We start from the raw sequence: 19,793 nt of genomic DNA, 5'->3' as shown, positions 1-19,793 counted from the left end.
ATTTGATCTAATTGAAAATACAAACTGAAGTAAGCTACGATAATTTAATGGAAATGGTTTCCATTTACTTTCGAACCATTTAGCAAATAGAAGAAACAATCTTTAAGCAAACATAAGAAAGCTAGAGACAAATTAATAAAACCAGATAATCATAATTAAAGATTCTTTAACATTTCGAGAACTCAAAAGCGCACAAATACCTTTCATTTTGTTTTGCTTTGTTTAACATAGCCTGGCAACCCCAATCCAGCAACGCCGAGTCGAAGCATGTTTTCATACTTTTTACCGGGCAAAATGTACTTAATTATATAATTCAGCGGCACCTGCAGCAATGGATCCCACGGACACCACCCAGCGGAAGCCCAGACGCACCCACGGCACACCATCCTATACATACCGCAATCGATTCGCCTACGCACTCCTGGCTGCCGGAACTGTGCTTTTCGGCATTTGGAGGTGACTATATCTTCGAATTCAACGGATAAATGTGGTTTTAATGTGTCTCCCGCTTCGTTTACAGCGTGACTCCCATCCAGCGCATTGCCAACGAGAAACTGTCCCAGGCGGTGGCCCAAACGGAACAGGAGCGCGATAGAAAAGGACTCTTCCAGTTCGGCGCTCCAAGGACTTCGCAGTTCATCAAGCAGGCCATCGAGGAGAGCGAGGAGCAGAGGAACAAATAATGGATCGCAAGACGCGGCGGGCGAACTTCAAAAACCTGCAGCCTCGGTAATTTTAATTGAAATTGAGGCCAATAAAATGAATGTCATTATCTAACCAAACACTTCGTTTTCCTTTCATCCAAAGATCGACGCGAAGCACCAAAGCAACCGCAGAAACATTATCGTTATCCACCTACTTTGCCACACCCGAAAGTGCTGAAGAAGCTCCGCCAAGTCTCACAGACATTCCCGTGGAGCTCGATCCGCCTGCACCCAAAATTAAACCAATTCGCGCCAGCAATGTGTTCGAGAAACCTGGGCCCAAGCCCAAAAAGGCGCCCAAACTCAAGGGCAGCTCTGGGCCATCGTCGAGTGGCGCACGTCGCGGACGCGGAAAGAGTAAACAGCAGCCCAGCATCAGCAACTTCCTACGCAATGAGCAGATCTTCGCAGAGGTGACTGCCCAGCATTGCATGGCGGACAACTTCAGTCCGGATGACATTGAAATGGCGCTGGCGCTGTCCAAATCGGAGTGTGAGAAGCAGGGACGCCTCCGCTTGCACGACGATGACGATGCAGTGGTGGACCTAATGGATGATGAAGAGCAGTCCACGGATAAAATACGGCGGAAACTGCAGAAGTATGGCTTTCGCACAGCCGCCAAGGAAGGTAAGTGCAGAGATAAAGTTTAGACAGTACGGCTTCACCTTCGTTTATCTCCATTTAGATTATAAATCTCTGGCGGTCCTGCCTGTGATGGCCGGAAAAGGAGGCAGGCGCGGAAAGTGGGCCAATAAGTTTACTGCCCTAACCTTAAGAAATCCGGAGGTGCAACAGAAGAAGCTCGAGGAGAAAGTATCCGCATTGCTGGCCCAAAAAAGGCGCACCAAGGAGCCGAAGGCCAATGACTGTTTGTTACCACCTTACACTGTGATCACTGCAGCCCTTCAGGAACTCAGATCTACAAGTGAATCTCGAATCCTTCGAGAACCAAGCGAAGGACCCATAGATGACCTTAGATTATACTACGTAACTGACTTGTTTGAAGTTAGTGAAACGCCAGCACACCATCTTTTGAAGAATTGGGCTGCGATACAGGGAAGGGATTTTTCTCCAGAGCGTGAAACCCAAAAGTTCCGCCAATTGAGGCAACAACATGAACTTGTCTACGCTGAGTTGGAAAGGCACTTCGGAGATCCGCCGAAATTGGAACAAGAGGTGATGGAGGAGCTGGATGAATTGGAAAAACTGGTGGCAGAGAACATGATTGAAGATGACTCCCTGGTGATAAATAAAGTGGAGGCAGAAACATCCTCAACTAGTAGTAGTCCATCTAAGGAGCCGCCGGATAAGCGACCAAAAATGTCAGTGGAAGATAAAGAAAACCTGCAGCCCACAACCTCAAAAGCCAGCTTAACCGTACCCACTCAGTTAACCCGCTGTACCTCGCCCGATCTCTTTGCTGATTCCGAAGATGAGCCGGATATAGTAACTACTGCTAGCTCGACCGAGCCCGAAGATGTTAGGAATCTTTCAATAAGGGTCTACAAGAATGTAAGCACATTCGAACGATCATCTCCGGTCCAAGAAATAGACATTATATCCAGCAACGATGAGCCTTCTCGTATAACCACGTATGAAGTGTTTTCCAGTTCCAGCGACGAAGGTGAGCATCTTCAATTATGTAGGCAGCAGAACTCTAAAAGAGTATTTCAACTTGCTTTCAGTAAAGACTGTTTCCAACGCTACGCAGGAGAAGATTCCTTTTGATGGTGAGTAAGCAATGAAATGTTCGCAACAGAAAACTTATTCGTATTTTATTTACAGACAAACCGATAGACGACTTTATAGACCTAACACAAGAGTTCGAAATGGCGGTATTTAATGAGTCGAGGCCTAGAACGCCAAATTTAAATGAATCATCTGAAACAGATACCAATTTGGACAACCTAAATGGCAACACACTTCTAGATTTCAGTCCCCAGGAGGTTAGTTGTCCCATCTCCAAAGAATTGTACCAAAAGTATGCAAAGGTAGATACATTTCCTGAGTGGAGTGCAGCAGAGGAGGAGAATAAATTCGAGTTTTCATTAAGCTTGGAGAGAGATTTGAAGAGTTCCGAGCAGTCGTCGATCCATCTCGGCATATTAACCACTCCAAACGACACTGAACGGAGTTCAAGCTTCAGTGAGTTGAATTTCTCAAGAAACTCTTTTCAAAGGAGCGTTAGTCTATCAACGGAACTCGGTTTTAAAAGTCCGCTAAACTGGAAAACAAACTTATCGGCTGAGAAGATGGTATCGCTTGCAACTTCACCTTATAAAGAGTCGGATGCAAGTGTGGATCTAACACAGAACAGCAGCAGCGATGATGAAGACGACGCTATTCTGCTTTCCGACGAGGAAATCAATTACTCCATATGGAAGTCCAATAGGACCGCAAGAGACTTGGATATAGACGACGATAGCTCAGACAGTTGCTTTGCATCTCCGGTACCGAAAAAACGAGCTGTCCCACAGTTCCAAACTGAGGAGGATCTAGATGCCTTTTTGAAGGGCTTTTCAACGACTGGCAATGGATCGCAAAGTTCGCATTCACTCAACAAAAGTGCCCTTAGCAAGGAGCGTGCAGAGTTTGGAATACTGGATGCTGCTCCATCTCAACCGTTTAGCCTCTCCGAGTTGCAGAGTCCCGTCAGCAAAGAGCAGTCGTCGGATAACGAAATCAACTGGGCCGAAGCTTCATTTCTGGATGCACCCGTAAAGCCGTTGGCTCGCAGGAGCAGTCACAAATTTAATGAACTCTTGGCGAAAGTAAGCAACCCTGGGCATAATTCCGATGATGACTTTGACGAATTCGATCAGATGGTTTTCCAAAGCACAAAGGAAGCCTCCAGTGTTGGTGAAACAAATGACATGCCTCGCGGACTGGACCTTTTGTTAAAGGGAGAGATAAAAACCACAGCGATCCCAGTGCCAAGTGCTCCCAGCAACCAATCTCCTATTGTGCCAGAGCAAGTAGATGTAGATGGTAATGTGTACACCGTGCGTGTTTGCCACACACCTAAGCCAGATTTCGCGACCCTTTCGGAATCGGAGATCCTGCAGCAGCTATACAAGTACGGTATTAAGCCACTGAAACGCAAGCAGGCCGTGAAAATGTTAGAATTCATCTACAATCAAACGCATCCCATAATGAAGACTGCTGCTGTCCGGGACTTGCCACCCAGATCAGAGCCAATTGTCCGTTCCAAATCAAGCCCTGTGGTTATGGAGCGGCCACATTCGAAGGTAACCAAGTTGACCACTAAGACTCCTCCGACGGCAACTAAGCCGAAAAAGGATTTCAAGTTCAATGATGGCACTGGAGAGGAACTGCTGCGCTTTTCCCAAATCCTGATCCCGGGTCTTTGTGACGACTTCGAGACCTTTGTCATGCAAACGAATGTTACCAAGAAGACTCCACAGCCGCTGATGCCACTGCACATCGCCTGGCACAATCTCCTCTGCGCCAATCCGCAGCTGCACGAAAGTCTGCTCAGGTACGAGCCCATTGATTTGCAGGCGGTCTACTTGCACTTTAAGCACCTGGGTCACCGATACGATCCAAAGGACTTGAAGACCTTCTTTGACCGGCGTTGCATTATCTTTCGCTATGAATTGGCTGCTCCCGACAAGCAGGCGGAGCGCCATGTGCGGAGGCACCACAAAAAGCCTTCTAAGAGAAGTTAGGTTCTATTATCCATTATTTGTAAGTCAAGTTATGGAATTTCTTTGTAGTTATACTCTACTTCGAATGCATTGAATTATGTTCTAGTATTACCTTAGAATGTATTATTGAAAAAGAAATTGTTATTTGGCATTTTGCGAATTAAAATTATTATACATATGTGAAATTTATAAAACCGAAATAGCCTTATTTGGCATTTTCAGTTACCCTCTGGCATCTATTCATTGAATAAAAAACCAACCTGCATTATTCTTGGGCCGTAGATTTATTTGCTGCAACTTCAAAATACAATATTACAAAACTAATGGACGAATACAAATGTAGAGAGTTTGCATACACTATTGTAGATACAAGACACTGATATGTTCATACGAATAGAATATTGGACAACATTAAATGCAGCATCTGTGGACAGACTACCAGAAAGGGTATTAAATGTAAATACAGTACGATCTTACGGCGCTAGAAAGACACTTGGACGGTATAATTTTCTCACGAGTCTCTACGTTGAAGGCACATTGTCAGATTGTGATTAATGGAATGGAAACGGCTCAAACGAAACTAGTTGCTAATGAAACTATTTGTACTGCATGCAAAATTGATATGGTTGGTGGGTGCAGACGGGTTAGTGGGCTCTTACTGCAGCTAGGATTAGTTTTAGGGAGATATATAAGTAGCAATTCAAAGCATTGCCGGCATGTGGTAAGTATGTAAATTAAAGACAGGGATGTCCAAGAAATCTTTAAACTACTTCTTCAATGTTCACTCTGGCATTGGTTACTGAAAGCTAAAGGGGAATGAATATTGGTTGAAAGAAATTGCTAGGACATCCCTAAAGAAGATTAGGCATAGCTAATCTCATGCTCGTACGTCTTTCCCCGCAGGTCTTCATCATCCGGCAGCGCATGGTGGCGCAAACCGCACAAACGCGGTCCGTAGCGCAGCATGACAATGATAACGCCCACGATGAAAAGGGCGACGGCGGCCACGGCGGGATAAAGGAAGTAAAGAGCCATTGCTACTTAGATGTCGCTCTCGCGCTTCTGCAACTCCACGTATTCCTCGCGCTGGCGCTGCTGGTGCAGAGTGCGACCCTCTGGGCGTGGGGGACGCTGGTGCTGCTGCTGGTGGTGGTGATGATGCGCCGAATGCACGGGCTCCAAATCGTCAACGCCAATGACAACGTCGTCGGGGAACACTTGCTGATGAGTTGTAGGCTAGAAGAAATATACATACGATAAGTCAAAAGAGCCAAACAATAAGCGTCGATGTTTTGAGCTCTAACTAAAAAAAAACTAAAACTCACATGGAAACGCTGGAAGTAGGAGGCGTCCTTCAGTTCAGTGAAGTCCAGTGGCGGCTGATTGTGGGGCGTGGCGGACCAAATGGAGACCAGCCAGCGATTACCCGTGTGCCTGTTCTGCCAGTACTTGCGATGCTTGGAACAGCAGCCCAAGATAATGTTCAGTATAATGATCGTGCCCAGGACAACCGTGCAGATGGCAATGGTCACATAAAACGGCGAGAAGTTGCCGTAGATGTGGCCGGTGAAGTATGGATTCTTTTCGTACGCCTTGCGTTCCTCTTCGATTGTGGACATAGTCTTTTAGGGGTGTGGTACTTGAAAGAGCCTCAATAGCCTGCTGCACAATACTTAATGGTCTGGAAGGCGGGAGAAGAAGTGGGTGCGCAATGAGAAAGCGGTTCAACCACCACGCTGCAAGCCGCTTGCACCCCAAAAACCACTTGCCACCGATTCCAATTTGTCACATTGGGCGTGGCGTCACCAAAGTAATCAAACTACATAGCAGCACCTGCAGTTGCCGACTTTCCAGCTTAGACGTGAAGTGCACTTACCATTTGCGCGCGATTGATGGTCACTGAGATTGGCACAAGTCCCATTCAGGTGTTTTACCCACTTACGGTCGTAAAAGTATTCAATTTCAGCCAATTTGCTGCTACGAAAACAACGCCCAAAAGCCAGGCTCAGTAAGTTAGTGATGGCACTCAGTGGTTTCGCCGCATGGTTGCAAGCGATCGATAGCAGTTTATCGATCGCCAATGCGAGTTATGTACATTGTTTATTGCATTCATTTAGGCATTAAGTTTCTTATAAGTAAAATTCAACAATTTTATTATTTTAATTTATTTATTTAATTTTAGTATAGCACTTGAAAGTAAATCATATTGTTCTAATACGAAATTTACACAGCTAAAACAATATATCGTATTAAACACCAGACGGGTATGATAAACAATATTATTCTATATTTTCAAAATAAATGCGATCCAAAGAGGAAATCAAGTTCATTGCATAAGAACAGGCATATTAAAAACCACCATTGTAAACAAATTAAATGCCGCGTCTTCGTGCCGCTTTGTAACAAAATCGCATTTCCTTATCAACTATTACAGGTTCCGAAGCAATCCTAACTCAAAAAACAATCCAGCTATTCAATAGCCGATTCCATTTTTCCCGATCACTGGTCGTAGGTCAGGAAGTTATCCAACCCGGTAAACTGGCGCGCCAGTGTTCGACCATCGTCGGTGGGCGTGCTGAAGGCAATGCACTCCTTGGCGATCTCCTGACCGAGGATCGTGTGACACTGGACTACGCGCAGCAGCTTGCTGGCGATCCCGCTGCGCCGCTGCAACGGAGAAACCCAGATGCGCGACACGCCGCAGCTGAAAGAAGGCATAGTTTAGCTGTTGACAATGGATGGAGGCATATAGAAAGGGATGCTCACCTGGCCGGGTAGCTTTCCTCACTGAAGTAGTCCGTGCCATCGACCTGGATGAAACGATGGGCCTGCGACAGGGGCTGCACCAGGCAGAAACCCACGATCTGCTGCTTTCGCACCGCTATGAAGGCCACAAAGATCTTTGGCACAATGTACGAGGAGTAGCCCAGCTCCTTGTCCACCACACCAATGAGATCCCGCAGTCTGTCGAGTCGAGCTGCCGGAGCGCGTTCGTTGATACGTATGATACGACCGTCGCTGGCCCACTCCGGAAAAACGGACACAATGTCCTCGTCGATCCAGCCCTTGAATCTCAGCACATGTATTGAGTTGTGGTACTCTCGATGCAGCAGCTCCTCCTCCGGTTCGTGAACGGTGTACACCAGTCCGCACTGCTGGCACTGTCGCGCTCCAAAGGCCTTTTGACCCGCATCGATCTGGTACTGATTCGATCCTCCAGCCGCCGATAGCAATCTCATCGATGTATCCGGACGACGACGCATCGATTTCTGGACAACGGGCTGTAGGCGTTGCGTGAAGATGGGGAATAGCTTTGGCTGAACTTCCTCGGTTGCTGGAGGATCCTGTTGTGGTGCAACAACCACCGCCGCTTCCATCTCAGCAAGCTGCGCAGCCTCCTCGCTGTTTACCACCATGTACACGTTGTCCACAATTTGATTGGCCTCGTCCTTGTAGTTGTCCGGATTGGCAATAAAGATCTCAAAGTTCTTTTCGGTGCAAATATTGTTGCTGATGAGAAACTCCAGCAAGACTTGCTGCTGCTCCACGACTTCGGGATCATTGGTTTCGTATGGCAAACGTTGGCGGAATTCAGCAAAGGGATCAATTTCCACATCGTTCGTTTCTGGTGCATATTCAATTATATCCGGCAGCGGCTCCGTTTCCATGGCTGTTTCTTCCGCAGCCTTAGGCGTTGCCTGTGCCACCGGATTCGCTTCAACAATCTCATCAACCACCGTGTCGTCCAGGTTCTTCAGAATTGCATCCACAGTGGCTTGCTCGGCTGAAAATATAGTGGCCGATCTGACGCGCACTTGCCGCGGCTTACGGCGTGGAGTTTGGACGAGGGCAATCTTTCCCTGGGTGACACTGGCCCGGATGTTGTCCGTGATTCTCACCTCCATGCAGGTGCTACTTCGCCGGCCCGATTTAAAGAACTTTCGCTTGCTGAGATCGGCTGGCTCGGCGGTAGGCGATTTCTGGACCGGCTCGTGGCGAATTATCGGTATGATGGGCTCCATCTCGATGACGGGCTCAATATCCTCATCCTCACTAAGGTCGGAGAAGTCGGCTGAGGTTTCTTGCCATGCCGTTGCTGGCACACTGTTATTATTGTTGGCATCATCGGCTTCAATCACACTCAATGGTTTGGCCATTTTGATCGGGTCCTTGGCACTACGCAGGATCTGATGGACTTCCTCCACTTTGGCGCGCTCTTGCCGCTTGGTGGTAATCAGGTTCTTTAGCCGTTCGTTGCTCAACGAGTTGAGAATGTTGTCCAAGTCGGTGGCTGGCAGTCGGGCGGCGAATCCGTGGCGCTTTCGTATCTTGTGGCGAACACCTTTATTAATGCCCAATGGTGAACGGGAGTTTGGAGAGATTTTCGTCGGTTGCTTAAGCTTGTTCTTGGATCCGGGCGGCCTTCCTCTCGACTTTCTGGCAGTGCCACCACTGGGGGAATAGAAGGCCATGGTGGGAATACTGCTACCCACCTTGCGCATCTTGCTCTGCGGCGATCCGGAGTCGGACTCCGTTGAGGGAGCAGTCTGGCTGGACGTTTCAGAGTGCAGTCGCTTTTGGGGCTTACGATTGGGTGCTTCCTCGTCCGACTCGGGCACTTCGACATCAACCTTCATACTGTCTCTTGGGTTCTCTAAGCTCTTTGCTGTGTCTTCACCTGGAGATTTCGATTTTTTACAGATGGTATTTCCTGGGTTTTGTTGTGTGGTTTCATCGACATTCGACTTGAACACCTCTACTGGGGATTTGGTTCTTCTTCTGTTGTTTTCTAGTTTCACTGCTGCGGTTTTAGTTACTCGGTTTTCCTCGTCACCCGACGTTATGTTCTTCTTATCTGTTTTAATAACAGGTACATTGGCAGCAGCCTTCAGACTGTTGCTGTTTATTTCCACCGACGTGCAGCTTCTTCGTCTATTCCTTGTTTTTGGACTGATGATTTGCGATCCCTTTGCTTCGCGTACTTCTGTTCTCTTCCTGGAGTTTTTACTACTAGAGGGTTTCTCGTCCTCCGACTGAGTGTAATCAGCTGGGCTCGTTTTCTTGAGTTTAGTTATATGCACTTGGGCGGTGGTTCTTAGGTTGTGGTTGTGTTTTTTCTTTGATTTTTCTAACACAGATCTTGGATCCTGGCCCTTCATTAACATAGCTGCCACCTTGCTTAGTCTAGTCTGAAATGAGTCTGACGGGGAAAGCGCATCCGGATCCTTCTGCGCACTGGAGGTTCGTGGACTGCGTCTTAGGCTGGTTCTGGGCCTTGGAGAAGGAGTTCCTTCGGAGGAGCATGTGGGCGATGACATAGAAGAATCCGCTCGCTTTCGTTGGACCTTCGGCGTGCGGGGGCTGCTGGTGCGACTGTTGCTGCTGCTGTTGCTATTCAGCCGCATGGTGGCTGTAAACAATTGGGGCAGTTGCTCCGCGGCGGCTGTAACGACTCCTCCGCGGGATTTCTTATTCTCCTTGTTGGTTTCCGGGCTGCTGTTGGCACTGCTGCTCGACTTGCGGGCGCCCGCAGCGAATAGACTCCTCCTCTGCCTGTTGGACGCCACATGAGTCTTCAGGGGCAAGACACCAAGACTGTCTACGTCCCCATCATCCTCGTCGTCGTTAATCTGGCGCAGCCTGGATACCGGACTGCCGAAGAGTTGTCGCTTGCGCTCGGAGAGACGCGGGGTGGCCATGCGACCGGGACGCCCACTACCCGTTGGGGTCTCCATGATCGCGCGCAAATCTTTTATTTCGCATTAACTTTGTCCAAATTGTGACTCCTTCGCGCTTTTTTGTAGCTGCCTAGTGTTGGGGGCGGTTGGATCGATCGGGGTTTCTGCGGTCGTTTGTCAACACTTATCAGCTGCTTGGAGATCCATACGGTCACCCTTATTTTTTTTTTTTTTTTAATTATTGTTATTAATATTATAATAAATACACCACATAGATATAAAACACTTTGTAATCGAAATATTTAAAAAAAATATATGATTTTTGCTACCGCAATTTTTTTCTTAAAGGGATCAAATTCGGTTGCAATATTTAGTAAAACATTTATTTGTAGAGTGACGTCGATATTTCTGCTGAATTAAGAAAAGAAATTAAACCAATTTGTTGATCCAAAAAAATGTATTCAATTTAGAACCATTTAATGAGTTACCTTCATAATCGCTTGACTTTATATGAATTTTTTTTTAGATTTTATCTTTGTGTTAATTAAGCGATCTTTTTACCGAGACCATGTAACCAATTATTGTATATGGTCATATTTATATATATATATGTATTCCAAATTACTTTACCATTTAATATGGTACAATCATAATCGTTTCATTTTAAGTGTATTTTCCCAATCTTCATATTTTTGAAAGATTTTATTTTTATGTTAACTAACCGATCTTTTTACAGAGTCAAAGAGTTTACAGAGTAAAGCGGACCAACTTTCGTTGGTATTATTAGCGAAGTGATCTAGGGTCACACTTCACCAGCTGTCAAACGGTCTCACTGCGGACAAGGAACCAAATCGATTTGGAAAATTCAGCTGAACGGCCTGGAATACAAAAAGTATAGAGCTGTGCATTAAAATTTTAATTTGCAGCCCAGCCCCGCCGCCGATCAGGTAAGTCAGACCCCTGCATTATCCGTACCGCATCTGAAAGCCACGCCGACGAAAGCAACGAGAACCGTGAGAAAATGTGAACTTTAGCCGCCGCCATCTTTTTTTTTATGTATGCATTAGGCCAACGCCAATAATGAGAAATAAAACCGAATTTATAGAGATTACTGGTTAATCGCGCTCCTTGTGCTGCTGCCTGAATGTTTACCCTTTGCTCGTAATGGTTAAATTAGAAAAAATTGCACTGTCTTCTCTCTTCTCTTGAGGTATCGCGTTTGTTCGCCGCCGCCGTCGTCGCCCAACCGCGGTATATGCATACAAACATATAGACATACATATATATATATATTACCGACGCAGCCGCCGCCGACGACGCCGCCGCCGCGTAGATATCCATTTTCCGGGAATCCCCCACCCAGAGTGATAGAAACGAAATAACCGTGGACGACCACGCTGCGGAACCCGCTGCCGCCATGCCCGGAGCCGGCACGTTCAAGTTATTCATCGGGAATCTCGACGAGAAGACGCAGGCCACCGAGCTGCGGGCACTCTTCGAGAAGTACGGTACCGTCGTCGAGTGCGACGTGGTGAAGAACTATGGCTTCGTTCACATGGAGACGGAGCAGCAGGGTCGCGATGCCATACAGAATCTGAACGGTTATACGCTGAACGAGTTCGCCATCAAGGTGGAGGCGGCCAAGAGCCGGCGGGCGCCCAATACACCGACCACGAAAATCTTCGTGGGAAATCTAACGGACAAGACGCGGGCGCCGGAGGTGCGGGAACTGTTTCAGAAATACGGCACCGTCGTCGAGTGCGACATTGTGCGCAACTATGGTTTTGTCCATCTGGACTGTGTCGGTGATGTGCAGGACGCCATTAAGGAGCTGAACGGTCGCGTCGTCGATGGCCAGCCGCTCAAGGTTCAAGTGTCGACCAGTCGGGTCCGGCCCAAGCCGGGCATGGGCGATCCGGAGCAGTGCTATCGGTGCGGAAGATCCGGGCATTGGTCGAAAGAGTGTCCGCGACTGTACGGCAGTGCCGGAGGCGGACGCGAGCCGCCATCGCCCCTCAGCGCCGGCGGCTACAGAGATCGCATGTACGGTCGTGACCCGTATCCGCCGCCACCACCGCCGCCGCCGTTCCTGCGTGACCGCATCATGGATGGCTTTAGGGTAAATTCAGCATCCATTTGCCCCCCGATCAAATCATCCACTGTCCACATACCATCCCATTTTTGTGCTGCTACCAATCTAATCCTTTGCCTTCCCACCCGCAGGACTATGACTACTATGATCGCCGCTTCGAGGACTCGCGCGATCTGTACGAGCGTCGCTATCAGACGTCGCGAATGCGCGACTTCCCACCGCCGCCCATCTCTCGCCGCGAACCAATGCCTCTACCGCCCCCCTTAAGCGGTAGCCTGCGCTCCTGCAGCGTTTCTCGTGGATACGACACTATGTTCAGTCGACGCTCGCCGCCTCCGCCGCGTAGCAGCAATGGAATGAGTCGCTACGGGTAAGTAACACATGAAGTGGCTGGAGTGAACCACTTCACCGAACGAATTTTGAAATTAGTATTTAATGAGTTGTGTTCTTTCTTATAGCTCGCCCACTTCACACGTTTACGAGGACTTCAGTCGCGATGCCTTCGACGAACGCATGATTTCGTCGCGCGGAATGCGTGGTCCATCGCCTCCGGGTCGCCGATATGCGCCCTACTGAGATGAGTTTTACTATCACGGCAGCAGCTGAGTAGCGGTTGGACTACCCATGCCCCTGCCAATGTCCGTGTCCCTAGCCATGGGCCACACTGTCTACCACACACCCAGCAACCAAAGGACGGCGCCTGGGGACTGCTGGCTGCTCTGCTGGTCGCCAGCGGCCTACTACCATCAAGCACACCAACAGCACATGCTGATGCCGACGACATATTCACAACTGTGGCTGCCGCCTTGGTGAACCACACGTATTTTACTAAGCCTAAACCATACTAACCATAATTCGTACACTTAAACAAGAAAACGGAAACACGTGTCGAAGCATCCTCCTTATATGCAAAACATGCCTAAAAGACTAGACAACGACATGCCCCCACACATTCATCCGTAGTACCAATAAACGCATAAGCAGTCGAAACTATGCAAAAATAAACATGTATTTTAAAGCTAGTTTAAGGGGCAGTATTGCAACGAGGTGTCTTAAATCTACTGGCGCTCCATTCGTTACGCATGCGAAATGGAGTGGTGGCTGCCGTGCTTGCCCAAAATGGGCTGATCGGGTGAAAGATCTTCCGGTGGGCTGCCATTGTGCTTGTTTTCGGGTGAGTCGTCCAGTTTGCTGCCATTGTGCTTATTCAGTTCTTGCAGCTCCACAGGTGTGGCCTTCTCAAATGTTGGTGGGATTAGTAATCGACTGCAAAGATAACAAGTTCATTATTATGGGGAACCACCAAAGAAGAAGAAGTATGTCAGCTTACTTGCTGCACTGTAGCCAGAACATGGAGACCAGCATCATGGCCGAAGTAACGCCAAAGGTCCAGAATGTGCCCAGGCGCGTGTAGATGGATCCCACGAAGACAGGACCAAGGACGCGGGACAGACAGCCTGAGCCGGTCATCCAGCCCATCCAGACGCCCTGCGGCCGGGGACCTAGAACTTTGGAGAATATGGTCTGGATGAGAGTCACCCCAATGGGATATCCTATCGAGGTGAAGGCAAATCCAATGATGAACTGCGTCAGGGTCAATGCCGGCAGTTCGCCGCACCATTCCTGCGTTGTGGGGCAGCCCAAGAAGATGGGATCGCTTTCGCTCAGATTCCAGCTGGCATTGAAAGGCTGCGCCAGCTTTGGCGGATCCGGACCCCAAGGCACGAAGAGCACGCGCCCGAGAAACATGAGCGAGAATCCGCCCCAGATGAGCACATAACGCTCCGCAATAATCTTGCACATGGGCTCAATCAGAACGAACGTGATCAGGGAGACAATAGCTGCGATGGTCATCATGATGCCCATGTACCAGAGCGCCTCGTCATTGGACCAAGCGAACATATCCATTGTCAGGGATGTGCCCAGTCTGCAAAGCGAGAAGTCAATGCATAAACCATTAAGCTCCCAAAATCCCGCTCTGTAGAATACTCACGTCTCCAGCAGTACAAAGTTGAAGACCAGAACAAAGAAGGCGACGATCAAAGTCCACGCGGAGAGATAGCTTGGCTTGATGCCTTTCCAAGTCTCCTTCTCGGACGTGCCGCCCTGCATCACCATCACCTCGCGAGCTGCAATTTTGTGCTCCTGCAGGAATGTTATACCACTTTGATTTGATACCACTTTTAAGTGCAACATAGTAACTTGGCTACTCACCTCAAACACACCGGGCAGAAACATCATGAAGTTTCCAATGCTCATCAGCACATTGATCCATCCGGATGCCGTGTACATGTTGAAGTGCATCTTGCCCCACAGCCAAACGTGTCCCTGATCGCCTAGCGGCGTGACCGCCGCCTGCAGGGTGGGTCCAATGATGAAGCCCAGCACCTGAGCCAGCGAAACCATGGCAACGGCATGGGTGCGTTCGCTGATTCGCGTCGCGGCGGACAAATACGAGCGGCACAAGGCAATATTCGCCGAGCTGACACCGATGAGGAATCGCGAGGAGAGCATCCAGTACTTCACATTGTTTGGACGCAGTTCCAGCGAGGAGTATATTCCACTGGCCAGCGTGAATAGCGACAGCGAAAGCAGCAGAGGCAGACGAATCTTGCCTAGCTTGTTGCCCCACCAGCCGAAGATCGGGCTGAAGATCATTTGTCCCAGCGGATTGGCGGCCACAATCAGACCCATGAACTCCTTGCCCGCATCCGGATCTAGCTGAAGAGAGATTGGATTGAAAAACAGCTGGATAATGTGACCATGATAAGGGGAACGCACCTTGTTGAGGTAGGGCCAAATGCCAGTGAGAATGATGCTGAAGCCCAGCGCCATTAGAAACATGGTAAAGTAGATGATGCGAACGGAGCGCCAGCGCTGCTTGTACTCCTCCAGCGTCTCCAGGCCGTCGTCCACATCCTCCGGCAGTCTTTTGGTTTCAAAGCGAGCGGACACTCGGCGGGCAAACTCCATGGTTGGTTTGCTTGGCTGATTTGTGTGCTGTTTGGTGGGTGGAGGTGGGTTGATTGCGATGGATGCGTTTGCTGGATTTCACCTCCACTGAGTCATTCTGTAAATGAATTTGAATGAGTTTTAGGGGCTTTTGTGAATGAATGTGTCAGTTTCATTTCATCTCTGAATACTATTAAAAACTGTTACAAACTGACCAACATAAATGAGTCAACCACTGAGTAGTAATTCTATCGAGGAGTAACCTTAGATAACCAAGCTAAATGAACCACTGATCAGAGTAGAGCAGAGTATGTCCCTAGTCGGTGCCTCCGACCACTTGAATATGGAGTGGATGGATTATCTGCCAGCCGTCGCGTGATTATCCTCCTCAGAAAAACCAAAGATATGGAAAACTCTTGGTTGAACTTATCACAGAAATTGCGGAAGATAAAGGCAATCGGTGCCGAAATTAAGTCATATTCAGCTGTTTGTAGCTATCCGTTGCCATGTGAGGGTGTTTGTAGGGCGTTTTTCTTTAGTAAAAGCCACTATCACTGTGAGCACGCCGTTGTTTTTGTTTATATGGCATGATAAGGCTCGAACAGAACGTCAGTTTATTACATGATTTCATTTATCAGAGAGAGCGCTGGAAATTAATTCGCCAGCACACAGGGTCCGAAATAAAACCACTTGGCTTGAACTTTAGTTTTTGATAGTGCAACAAGTGCAGCGATTAGCCATATCAATCAGACTTGTCTACTTCCCACATCAGTTCTCAATGGAAAGTCACGCCTTCGTAAATCAATTTCTGATTGAATATACCAATTGCCAATTGATGCACAAGCTTGTTTGGTTTTTACTTTGTGGAGAGCCAGATTCTCGTTCTCCAAGTACGCACACACTCATCTTTCACATACAAGATACTAGATACAAGATAGCGACCGTTGATCTTTGGCTGCCTTTTGTTTTTTCGTTAAGCTACTTTGCCTATGCACTCTTCTCTTTGATTTCTCATTATATCGCATTCGAAATAATTATTTGGCCCGCCTTCTAAAGTTGACTAAGTTGTTTTTTGTTTTTATTCACACAATTGTAGCACATACTTGTAGTAAAACAGGCACTCATTGTTTTTAAAATGACTCTTTCTTTGTCACACTCTCACTCACTCACTCGCTCTCCCTCGATTTTTGTAATGTTTAACCAACCGCACAGTAGGCGCTTTTCTCCCCAATCTCTCCGATGCCAATGGCTACATCTGTATCTGTATCTGTGTCTATGTACATGTATCTTTTTGTGCGGCTAGAACTCAAAGTCACCCCCCACCGCGCATCCTCTCCTCGCAATACCTTTGTGGGGCTTCCAGCGGGTAATGCACCTTTTACCAATCGAGCTCGGTGGTTCAGTGGTTCCGCGACTTCAGTTCGGCCAACTACCTGTTGCAGCGGAGCAGCGACAACCACTGCAGATGAACGGTCGCGTAGGACTGAACTGAAGACGCGGCACCGCCTGTTGCCAACAAACCGGACGACGCGTCGCCACAGAGCGGCATGGAGCTGACCAGAGAGAGGAGCCCGCGGTAGATAACGCCCGCGCCCGAAAGTATGCTACTGAGATGATCTGGTGGCTATAGCATCTATAGATAAATCGTAAGTGCGATCTATTCAGAGTATAAGTCGTAAGCATAGTATTGTAACTTGTAATTAATGCACAATCTATGGACTATTTCGAATGGATTAGGAAACGGCTTCTTAAAATTATCATTATAATGAGCGTAGATGTATCTTTGAGATTCTATACTTTACTTGAAAACGATACGAGATGCGCTGCTACGGCAGAACACATTACTGTGCAACTTTATTTTTTGAGAGCCCAAAACGCCTTATAAATATACAACAAAGGATTAAAATAAAAGAATCCCATCTGGAGAAGCACCTAAAGGATCACCAAGCTGAGCACTTATATTCAAGCGAATTAATAAGGCCAGATTTCGAAACTGATGGCTCAGAACGGATCTGTGTCAAGTTAGAGGACGAAGAAACTATATAAAGCATACATATTAATGTTAATGTATTAACGCACAAGGTTTTATCAAGGGGTATCCTCATATCTGTATTTTAGATATTAAGTAATCAACGAAATGTTCCACTTCCCTTTTAATTAAAGATAGGGAAATATATGCTTAAATGTGATTCCAATTTATTAACACTGCTAAGGAAATTATATTTTTAAATACATTTGGGGCTTAGTTGATAACACAAATTATTAAAATCGATTCCCTACATTTTTTTTATATACATATGACATTAATTGCGTCGAACTTTTAAACTACACATATCTGTAGGACATATTTTCAGGTCCACACCGTTCAATGTCTGGAACCCCCTTCTTAAGCAAGGCTTCAAGTCTTTCCTCTATAAAACACTTTTGTGGCGTAAACTGATTTTTAAGCTCCTCAAAAACGGCTATAATTAGTTGCGAATGTTTAAGTTCCTTGTTCTTCTTCAAAATGCGTACTATTGCAGCATCCATTATATGGCTTCGCTTTATTTTTAATTCGCCGCTGTTGACTTCGATCTTCCTAGTTTTGATCGTGTCGATGTTGAAGTTAAGGCGCCGTTTCCTGTTTGTAAAGTTCATGTTTACTTCCACAAGGGTTCCACTATAAATCAGAAACTCTCTCCTTTTCAGGTGCTCCAGTGCCTAAATATAATTATTTTTTAATAGATAAGTCAAGAGTAATGGCAATTCATATCACTCACCGCTTTGAGGGTTTCCATCTCGACACCCAAACTAATTGCCATGTCCTCCTCCGTGATTCGTTCATGCCGATTGAATAGCAGCAAAACTGCCATCTGCAAAGTGCTCACCTCAAGAGTATGGACCGACTTATTTAAATGACAGTATATCACCCCAGAGGACAATGTGTTATTAAATTCAATTTTTTTGCGCCTATGGTTCTCATTGCGCTCATCATGCTCATTGCGATGTTCAAAAAACAGGCAAAACTCTCCCCAAGCTTGCTGTAGTTCGTCAGGCAAAGTGAACTTAAAATTCTGTATACCACCTTTTAACATGAAGCACTTTGGACGAAAATCGAATCCTAGCTGGACCCCCTTGCTATTCAAGTGATCTTTAAACTGACGTTGATATATCCTTGACTTTTCTAGTTCGTTTAACTGGTTCCTTAGAGGTTCAGTAAATTTTTCTCCAAATCTTTTGTTCAAAAGCGAAATCATTGTGGACTCATAGCCATCGGAGGTGGATGTCTCCTTGATTTGTCGAGTTCGAAGTGCGTTACAATACCAGTGTATGAATATGTCCTTTTCGTTCAGGAACTCCACGATTTCAGCGATCCGCCTAAGCTCATCAATAAATGCTTTCTCGGAAACCGGTTTTTTCGTCATAAGTTCGTTGGCATATTCGACAATCAGACGAATGGGATTAATTTTCTGATCCATTTTGTTGATGGCATCCTTGCACACCATATCCACTATAGCCACGAGGGTTTTGTGGTCATGCATTGCCCGCGCCAAAGTACTATGACAAAATCCCAAGATGGCTTGGATATAATCCTTGCCTGTTAATGATTTCGCAATGGCCTCCTGCACCTGTGAAACGAGGTGTCTTTTTAGTATTGCCTTAAATTGAACTCCATCCACAATTTCTGGCATGGCTAGACATGCGTACTTAAGGAAGTGCTTAAAATTGGCGTAGTAATTGGATACGATGATCCTTTGGAATTCGGCCATGGTCGTTGACTTGTAGAAACCCACCACCTCCTCAATGAAAACGTTGTCGAGCTTGGAATGCACTGGAACGCGTTGATTCTCATCGTTGGCGTACAGCTCTACAATGGATTGGAGCACCTGGTACACCAATGACTTAGTGTTATCACTGGGCTTTTGCCTCAAAAGCAGCGTAATGGCATTGACCAGAGACGTGTCAATGGGACCAAAGACCAGTTCCTTCCAGCGAATCATGGCCAAGCGATACACCGGTTGAATATATTTCTTTCCCTCAAACCGCTCCCGTTTCACCCAGTTGCGGTTGAGGTAGAGGCAACCGTGGTCCAGTATCTCGCATGACTTCTGGTAATGCACCCAGTGCTCTGCATATTTGGCGATCAGGTCGTCGTCGTACACTTGGTTCTCCATATCCTTCGCTATGTTCTGCAGCCGTATATCCAGGTAGTTGGTCAGCCCTTCGTAAAGATGGCCTCCGGCATCTTGGTAAGGAAAATTCGTGTTGCGCACCAAGCCCGAGCAAAAATCGTAGACGTGGGCGTGGAATTTCAATATCTGCTGGCTATCAAAAATGTTTTCATCGAAGATCTGCTTTAGTAACTCGCGCGTCGTATCCATGTTGTCCCACATAGATTCGTAGTGATGGCGCTCTCTTTTCTGGCGGTTCATTGTCGATAATGGCGTTGTAACTTATAGTTCTACAGCAAAGACAACCGAAAGCTTTTTTACGGGAAGTCCCGGAAATTTAAAATTTCAACTTACCTCGACTTTAAGTGTTAATGTTTTGCCAACGGAACGATTTCCGTTGAGTCATTGTATTGTTTTTAAAAATGCTAAAATGTGACAGAATATTAAATTATAAGAATTTGCTAGTCTTTGATGAATAATATTCCTTATTTTGCGATCGTTCTTATCAGTTAGAGATGTTATAATTTCGACAGTCCGAAATGGTTCAT

At 46.9% G+C, this 19,793-nt stretch overlaps 8 protein-coding genes across 12 annotated transcripts; 3 read left to right on the top strand and 5 right to left on the bottom strand.

The window, feature by feature from the left end:
- The first annotated feature begins 221 nt into the window (after positions 1 to 221).
- LOC122618556 lies at positions 222 to 683 on the top strand. The gene is made up of 2 exons (XM_043795083.1): positions 222 to 456; positions 521 to 683. The coding sequence occupies exons 1-2, from the start codon at positions 332 to 334 to the stop codon at positions 681 to 683; spliced, it is 288 nt and encodes a 95-aa protein (XP_043651018.1). The 5' UTR covers positions 222 to 331.
- Positions 589 to 4,592, top strand: LOC122618552 (structure-specific endonuclease subunit SLX4). 3 transcript variants are annotated; one of them, XM_043795078.1, is made up of 5 exons: positions 589 to 729; positions 808 to 1,331; positions 1,390 to 2,328; positions 2,390 to 2,434; positions 2,490 to 4,590. In XM_043795078.1, exons 1-5 carry the CDS (start codon positions 683 to 685, stop codon positions 4,391 to 4,393), a joined length of 3,459 nt encoding a protein of 1,152 aa, XP_043651013.1. In that variant the 5' UTR covers positions 589 to 682; the 3' UTR covers positions 4,394 to 4,590. The 3 variants fall into 3 exon arrangements, with proteins under 3 accessions (XP_043651013.1, XP_043651015.1, XP_043651014.1); XM_043795080.1 differs by having other exon boundaries at positions 2,395 to 2,434; positions 2,490 to 2,631; XM_043795079.1 differs by lacking the exons at positions 589 to 729; positions 808 to 1,331 and having other exon boundaries at positions 2,151 to 2,328; positions 2,395 to 2,434; positions 2,490 to 4,592.
- Positions 4,593 to 4,650: 58 nt separating this feature from the next.
- On the bottom strand, positions 4,651 to 5,407 carry LOC122617137. Its single transcript, XM_043792853.1, has one exon. The coding sequence runs from the start codon at positions 5,405 to 5,407 to the stop codon at positions 5,234 to 5,236; it is 174 nt and encodes a 57-aa protein (XP_043648788.1). The 3' UTR covers positions 4,651 to 5,233.
- A 6-nt stretch (positions 5,408 to 5,413) lies between these two features.
- On the bottom strand, positions 5,414 to 6,383 carry LOC122617136. Its single transcript, XM_043792852.1, has 3 exons — positions 6,249 to 6,383; positions 5,698 to 6,053; positions 5,414 to 5,608 (listed from the first exon to the last, which is right to left on the bottom strand). Exons 2-3 carry the CDS (start codon positions 5,989 to 5,991, stop codon positions 5,414 to 5,416), a joined length of 489 nt encoding a protein of 162 aa, XP_043648787.1. The 5' UTR covers positions 5,992 to 6,053; positions 6,249 to 6,383.
- A 313-nt stretch (positions 6,384 to 6,696) lies between these two features.
- On the bottom strand, positions 6,697 to 10,200 carry LOC122615915 (N-acetyltransferase eco). The gene is made up of 2 exons (XM_043791092.1): positions 7,139 to 10,200; positions 6,697 to 7,076 (listed from the first exon to the last, which is right to left on the bottom strand). The coding sequence occupies exons 1-2, from the start codon at positions 10,105 to 10,107 to the stop codon at positions 6,872 to 6,874; spliced, it is 3,174 nt and encodes a 1,057-aa protein (XP_043647027.1). The 5' UTR covers positions 10,108 to 10,200; the 3' UTR covers positions 6,697 to 6,871.
- A 643-nt stretch (positions 10,201 to 10,843) lies between these two features.
- On the top strand, positions 10,844 to 13,147 carry LOC122615583 (RNA-binding protein lark). Of its 2 annotated transcripts, none has more exons than XM_043790586.1 (4): positions 10,844 to 10,997; positions 11,355 to 12,169; positions 12,274 to 12,512; positions 12,601 to 13,147. In XM_043790586.1, the coding sequence occupies exons 2-4, from the start codon at positions 11,468 to 11,470 to the stop codon at positions 12,716 to 12,718; spliced, it is 1,059 nt and encodes a 352-aa protein (XP_043646521.1). In that variant the 5' UTR covers positions 10,844 to 10,997; positions 11,355 to 11,467; the 3' UTR covers positions 12,719 to 13,147. The 2 variants fall into 2 exon arrangements, with proteins under 2 accessions (XP_043646521.1, XP_043646520.1); XM_043790585.1 differs by having other exon boundaries at positions 11,261 to 12,169.
- LOC122615582 (major facilitator superfamily domain-containing protein 8) lies at positions 13,141 to 16,590 on the bottom strand. Of its 2 annotated transcripts, none has more exons than XM_043790583.1 (6): positions 16,441 to 16,590; positions 14,924 to 15,212; positions 14,357 to 14,863; positions 14,136 to 14,287; positions 13,473 to 14,069; positions 13,141 to 13,408 (listed from the first exon to the last, which is right to left on the bottom strand). In XM_043790583.1, the coding sequence occupies exons 2-6, from the start codon at positions 15,113 to 15,115 to the stop codon at positions 13,219 to 13,221; spliced, it is 1,638 nt and encodes a 545-aa protein (XP_043646518.1). In that variant the 5' UTR covers positions 15,116 to 15,212; positions 16,441 to 16,590; the 3' UTR covers positions 13,141 to 13,218. The 2 variants fall into 2 exon arrangements, with proteins under 2 accessions (XP_043646518.1, XP_043646519.1); XM_043790584.1 differs by having other exon boundaries at positions 16,470 to 16,573.
- A 715-nt stretch (positions 16,591 to 17,305) lies between these two features.
- LOC122616855 (cullin homolog 1) lies at positions 17,306 to 19,741 on the bottom strand. Its single transcript, XM_043792428.1, has 3 exons — positions 19,600 to 19,741; positions 17,854 to 19,535; positions 17,306 to 17,794 (listed from the first exon to the last, which is right to left on the bottom strand). Exons 2-3 carry the CDS (start codon positions 19,504 to 19,506, stop codon positions 17,420 to 17,422), a joined length of 2,028 nt encoding a protein of 675 aa, XP_043648363.1. The 5' UTR covers positions 19,507 to 19,535; positions 19,600 to 19,741; the 3' UTR covers positions 17,306 to 17,419.
- Positions 19,742 to 19,793: the final 52 nt, after the last annotated feature.

Source organism: Drosophila teissieri, chromosome 3L (assembly GCF_016746235.2).
Source record: "Drosophila teissieri strain GT53w chromosome 3L, Prin_Dtei_1.1, whole genome shotgun sequence".
Lineage (NCBI taxonomy): Eukaryota > Metazoa > Arthropoda > Insecta > Diptera > Drosophilidae > Drosophila > Drosophila teissieri.
The sequence above is the reverse complement of the archived record's forward strand: the minus strand, read 5'-3'. Positions and strand labels throughout refer to the sequence as shown.

Excerpts from the sequence above, each read along its gene's own strand:
- LOC122618556 (XM_043795083.1), top strand. The coding sequence starts at position 332 with ATGGATCCCACGGACACCACCCAGCGGAAGCCCAGACGCACCCACGGC. Across the intron at positions 457-520 it reads GTGCTTTTCGGCATTTGGAG|CGTGACTCCCATCCAGCGCA; the intron begins GTGACTATATCT and ends CTTCGTTTACAG.
- LOC122615582 (XM_043790583.1), bottom strand. The coding sequence starts at position 15,115 with ATGGAGTTTGCCCGCCGAGTGTCCGCTCGCTTTGAAACCAAAAGACTG. Across the intron at positions 14,864-14,923 it reads TTTGGCCCTACCTCAACAAG|CTAGATCCGGATGCGGGCAA; the intron begins GTGCGTTCCCCT and ends ATCTCTCTTCAG. Across the intron at positions 14,070-14,135 it reads AACTTTGTACTGCTGGAGAC|ACTGGGCACATCCCTGACAA; the intron begins GTGAGTATTCTA and ends CTCGCTTTGCAG.
- LOC122615915 (XM_043791092.1), bottom strand. The coding sequence starts at position 10,107 with ATGGAGACCCCAACGGGTAGTGGGCGTCCCGGTCGCATGGCCACCCCG. Across the intron at positions 7,077-7,138 it reads GAGGAAAGCTACCCGGCCAG|CTGCGGCGTGTCGCGCATCT; the intron begins GTGAGCATCCCT and ends GCCTTCTTTCAG.
- LOC122618552 (XM_043795078.1), top strand. The coding sequence starts at position 683 with ATGGATCGCAAGACGCGGCGGGCGAACTTCAAAAACCTGCAGCCTCG. Across the intron at positions 730-807 it reads TTCAAAAACCTGCAGCCTCG|ATCGACGCGAAGCACCAAAG; the intron begins GTAATTTTAATT and ends TTTCATCCAAAG. Across the intron at positions 1,332-1,389 it reads TCGCACAGCCGCCAAGGAAG|ATTATAAATCTCTGGCGGTC; the intron begins GTAAGTGCAGAG and ends ATCTCCATTTAG.
- LOC122615583 (XM_043790586.1), top strand. The coding sequence starts at position 11,468 with ATGCCCGGAGCCGGCACGTTCAAGTTATTCATCGGGAATCTCGACGAG. Across the intron at positions 12,170-12,273 it reads GCATCATGGATGGCTTTAGG|GACTATGACTACTATGATCG; the intron begins GTAAATTCAGCA and ends TCCCACCCGCAG. Across the intron at positions 12,513-12,600 it reads AATGGAATGAGTCGCTACGG|CTCGCCCACTTCACACGTTT; the intron begins GTAAGTAACACA and ends TCTTTCTTATAG.
- LOC122616855 (XM_043792428.1), bottom strand. The coding sequence starts at position 19,506 with ATGAACCGCCAGAAAAGAGAGCGCCATCACTACGAATCTATGTGGGAC. Across the intron at positions 17,795-17,853 it reads AGATGGAAACCCTCAAAGCG|GCACTGGAGCACCTGAAAAG; the intron begins GTGAGTGATATG and ends AATTATATTTAG.
- LOC122617137 (XM_043792853.1), bottom strand. The coding sequence starts at position 5,407 with ATGGCTCTTTACTTCCTTTATCCCGCCGTGGCCGCCGTCGCCCTTTTC.
- LOC122617136 (XM_043792852.1), bottom strand. The coding sequence starts at position 5,991 with ATGTCCACAATCGAAGAGGAACGCAAGGCGTACGAAAAGAATCCATAC. Across the intron at positions 5,609-5,697 it reads CCTACTTCCAGCGTTTCCAT|CCTACAACTCATCAGCAAGT; the intron begins GTGAGTTTTAGT and ends TATTTCTTCTAG.